The 3441-nt window shown below is 38.7% G+C and overlaps 2 protein-coding genes across 4 annotated transcripts in view; one reads left to right on the top strand and one right to left on the bottom strand.

Moving 5' to 3' along the window:
- Positions 1 to 3237, top strand: part of CEBPZ (CCAAT/enhancer binding protein zeta) — a 24214-nt gene extending 20977 nt beyond the window's left edge. Inside the window, exons 14-16 of the mRNA XM_006755901.2 lie at positions 2370 to 2431; positions 2526 to 2607; positions 2959 to 3237. Coding sequence (XP_006755964.1) covers positions 2370 to 2431; positions 2526 to 2607; positions 2959 to 3098 — 284 coding nt within the window. The 3' untranslated portion in view covers positions 3099 to 3237. The remainder of the gene's footprint in view (positions 1 to 2369; positions 2432 to 2525; positions 2608 to 2958) is intronic.
- The window catches only part of LOC107181849 (protein CEBPZOS-like), a 32047-nt gene continuing 30333 nt past the window's right edge, over positions 1728 to 3441 (bottom strand). For 2 of the 3 annotated variants that reach the window (XM_015558865.1, XM_015558864.1), the window contains 2 exons: positions 3138 to 3222; positions 2673 to 2999 (listed from right to left, as the gene is read on the bottom strand). In XM_015558865.1, the coding sequence (XP_015414351.1) occupies positions 2921 to 2999; positions 3138 to 3222 (164 nt within the window). In that variant the 3' untranslated portion in view covers positions 2673 to 2920. Of the gene's footprint in view, positions 2121 to 2672; positions 3000 to 3137; positions 3223 to 3441 lie in introns of those variants that run through there. The other variant, XM_015558866.1, reaches the window with a different exon arrangement.

The raw sequence follows: 3441 nt of genomic DNA, 5'->3' as shown, positions 1-3441 counted from the left end.
TTTGTATTTTCCGCACTGCGCCTCCTCTGAGTCTGGGTATGCTGTTCTCTTTCCTTCTAGTTGAAGAATTTCCCCTCAGCCAGCTTTCCTGTGGTTCTGGGTGATGTCCGTTCCGTCTTTTAGTTGTATTTTTGAAGTGGTTGTTCGAGGCAGCAAACTCCGGTGTTTACCTATGCTGCCATCTTGGTTCTCCCAGTCTAAAATCTTAATAGTTTTGGATGCCAATTAAAGTGTACATAGTAGAATTGATTAAAACAAAACAAGAAGCAAAGGAATTTCAGACTTATTAATTGATCCTGAGGGCTCTACCTTAATTTACAAATGTTGGATATTCTTAAGGATAATCAAACCTTGCAGCAGAAGTATATACTAACTGAAGTTATAGCTCTGTACCTATAAGATGAATGAAAAACAAAACTTTCCTAATCCTATGCTAATGAGCATTTTAGCCTAAGATAAAATATTCAATAATAGTATTGTGAATAATTCTTAAATAATATAACATACATTTCACTTTGATAAAAATTAAGATGAAATGCTCTAGAAACTACTTTATCAAAAGGGGCTCTGGTATATTCACATAAAGCCTTGTACACAATTGTTCATAGTGGCATTATTCATAATAGCCAAAAAGTGGAAACAGCCCAATGTCTATTGACTAATGATTAGATAGTAAAATATGGTATAGCCATGTAATGGAATATTATTCAGCAGTAAGATGGAATCGAGTGGTGGTACATGCTGTAATATGGATGAGCTTCAAAACTGTTATGATAAAAGGAAAGAAGCCAGATACAGAAAACCACTTACATAAAACTAGGGGCCCAGTGTATGAACTCATGCGCCTTGAAAGGAACTGTGGGCCACGAGGCTGTGGTGGGCACAGGGCTGGGTCTCTGTCCATCCTCCACACCCCCGCCCAGCCTCTCCCGCCTTGGCCCCCGGCCCCTCTGCCAGCAGCCCCATTCCTGCCACTCCCATGTGCTGACAGTGCCGGCCGCACTCGCACCCACTGACAGCACGGAGCAGTTGGGGCCGGCGCCAGCAGCAGGTACAAGCGGCTACTGCCCCAATCACCCCTCAGGAGCAAGGCGCGGTGGAGAAGCCCTCAGGCATGATCAGGGCCAGCAGCAGGCAAGAGCAGAGTTGGCACTAGCAGTGGATGTGAGCAGCAGCTCCGGCACTGGCAGTGGGTGCGAGTGCCTGGCGGGACCGCAGCGCACAGGAGCAAAGAATTTTCAGTAACCACTAGAGGCTTGCCCTGATGACAGCAACCAGCGACCCACCTTGATCTGGCACTCCCACTCACCTGCTCCACCATCCCACCTGCTGCGGAAGCGTGCCATGTTTCACATGCACCCCCTGGTGGTCAGCACGTTTCACTTTCCCCCCCTGTTTGTCAGCACACATCATAGCGATTGGTTGTTCCACCATTCAGTCTATTTGCGTATTAGGGTTAGATAGATAGATAGATAGATGATAGATAGATAGATAGATAGATAGATAGATAGATGATAGATAGATAGATAGATAGATAGATAGATAGATAGATAGATAGATCGATCGATCCAGAAAAGGCAAAGCCTTCATGGGAGGGATCATGTTACTACAAATGGACACTAGGGATCTTTTGGAGTTGATGGGAATATTCTAAAATTGCATTGTGGTAACAGCTGAACAACTCTGTAAATTAATTGAAAAGTATTGAATTATACACTTACAACAGCTGAATTTTATGACAAATTTTATTCCTTAGTACAGCTTTTTTTAAAAAGTGATTCTAGTAGTGCCAGAGACATTGCTATCAAAGATGCAAATTGTAGTATTAAAAAATAGATTTTACTTTTTTATCTATTTTGAAAAGTTTACATATCCAGAATTATAGGTGTGTTTTTTTTTAAAGGAGAACCACTTTATTTTGAGTGGTGTAAATAAAACTTGATTTATAACATAATAAGCATACCTTCCATAAATTTCTTCACAGTCCAAAGAATAAAACGTCTGGCTTAATTAGAATTTACATTTTGCCTTAAATATTCCAAAATCTATCCATGTCAACTTTGGAAATTTAATCGTGCTTGATAGAATGAAATAGGATAAACTGTGATCAGTGGCCAAATCTGAAAGGCAAGAAGACATAAAATTATCTGAACAATTCTATTAGGATACTTTTTAAAAAGTAGTATATACTAACTCTTAAATACATTTCTGTCTTAGTACCAGCTACCTAATGGTGTTAGAAAATAATTGAAAATTTTGTACTTTATCCCCAATATAAATTTTTTTAACAAAGTCATGTTGAAACATTTCTATTTTTCCAACATCATTGGAATTTACAATTTAATAATCTAGGTTTATACTTCTTTTAGGACCCAGGAAAAAAAAGAAAAGAAACCTCAGTGACTCCAACCTATTTGTATCTGCTGAAGAGGTAAAGGGTAATGTACTACTTTGAGAAGTTAGCTATTCAGCATTGTTTTAAGTTTTCTGATAAATGTATTCCCCCACCCTTTCTTTTTTTTAAGTTTGGCCACCTATTGGATGAAAATATGGGATCCAAGTTTGACAACATTGGCATGAATGCCATGGCTAACAAGGATAATGCGAGTAAGTAACTTGAATTTTTCTGCTAAGTGACTTTATAAATGGTTTTTAGACATTTTAATTTTTTCTGATAGTCATAGTTACTGGCCTCTGTTTTTTGCCAGTAAAAAGGGTTCAGGGGAAATAAAATCTTTAGAGCATTTGTCCCTTTCCTGTTCTGGCCTTTTATAAATAAAATGGTAATCTTTGACATTAAATACAGAAGGAAAGTAACAAATAAGCAGGGGATTTGCATTGTGGTTGGGAAACAACTGTAGACCCTGGCAGACCAGAAGCTCCTGTTACTCAGTAGGATGTTCTGTGGGCCTCCAAAAGTCTACAGTGGGGTGTGCTCATCTTTCTTCCCCCCAACAGGTCTCAAACAGCTTAGGTGGGAGGCTGAACGTGATGACTGGCTACACAACAGAGACGTGAAAAGTATCATCAGGAAAAAGAAAAATTTCAAAAAGAAGAGGCCAAAAGCACCTCAAAAAATTAAAAAGCAAAGAAAATGAGTGTTTTCTAAATAAATTATAAATTCAGATTGTACTTACTCCTTACTTTTGTTGTTCAACCATTTTTCTTGATCTTGCTGTCTCACTCCATACATTCCAGAATATTCAATGGATTTGTAATAAACTGTAAATTAAAAAATAGTTGTCATTTATAAAATCATGTAAAATGTTAAAATTAAACACTATCTACACTAATAAAAGAGAAACATGGTAATTGGCGTACGACCGCTACCCTTTTCATTGGCTAATCAGCGAGATATGCAAATTAACTGTCAGCCAAGATGGCGGCCGGCAGTCAGGCAGCTTGAAACTAACATGAGGCTTGCTTGCCTCAGTGACGGAG

Source organism: Myotis davidii, unplaced genomic scaffold, assembly GCF_000327345.1.
Source record: "Myotis davidii unplaced genomic scaffold, ASM32734v1 scaffold151, whole genome shotgun sequence".
Taxonomy (NCBI): domain Eukaryota; kingdom Metazoa; phylum Chordata; class Mammalia; order Chiroptera; family Vespertilionidae; genus Myotis; species Myotis davidii.
Note: the sequence above shows the minus strand (reverse complement) of the source record. Positions and strands in the feature narration are given on the sequence as shown.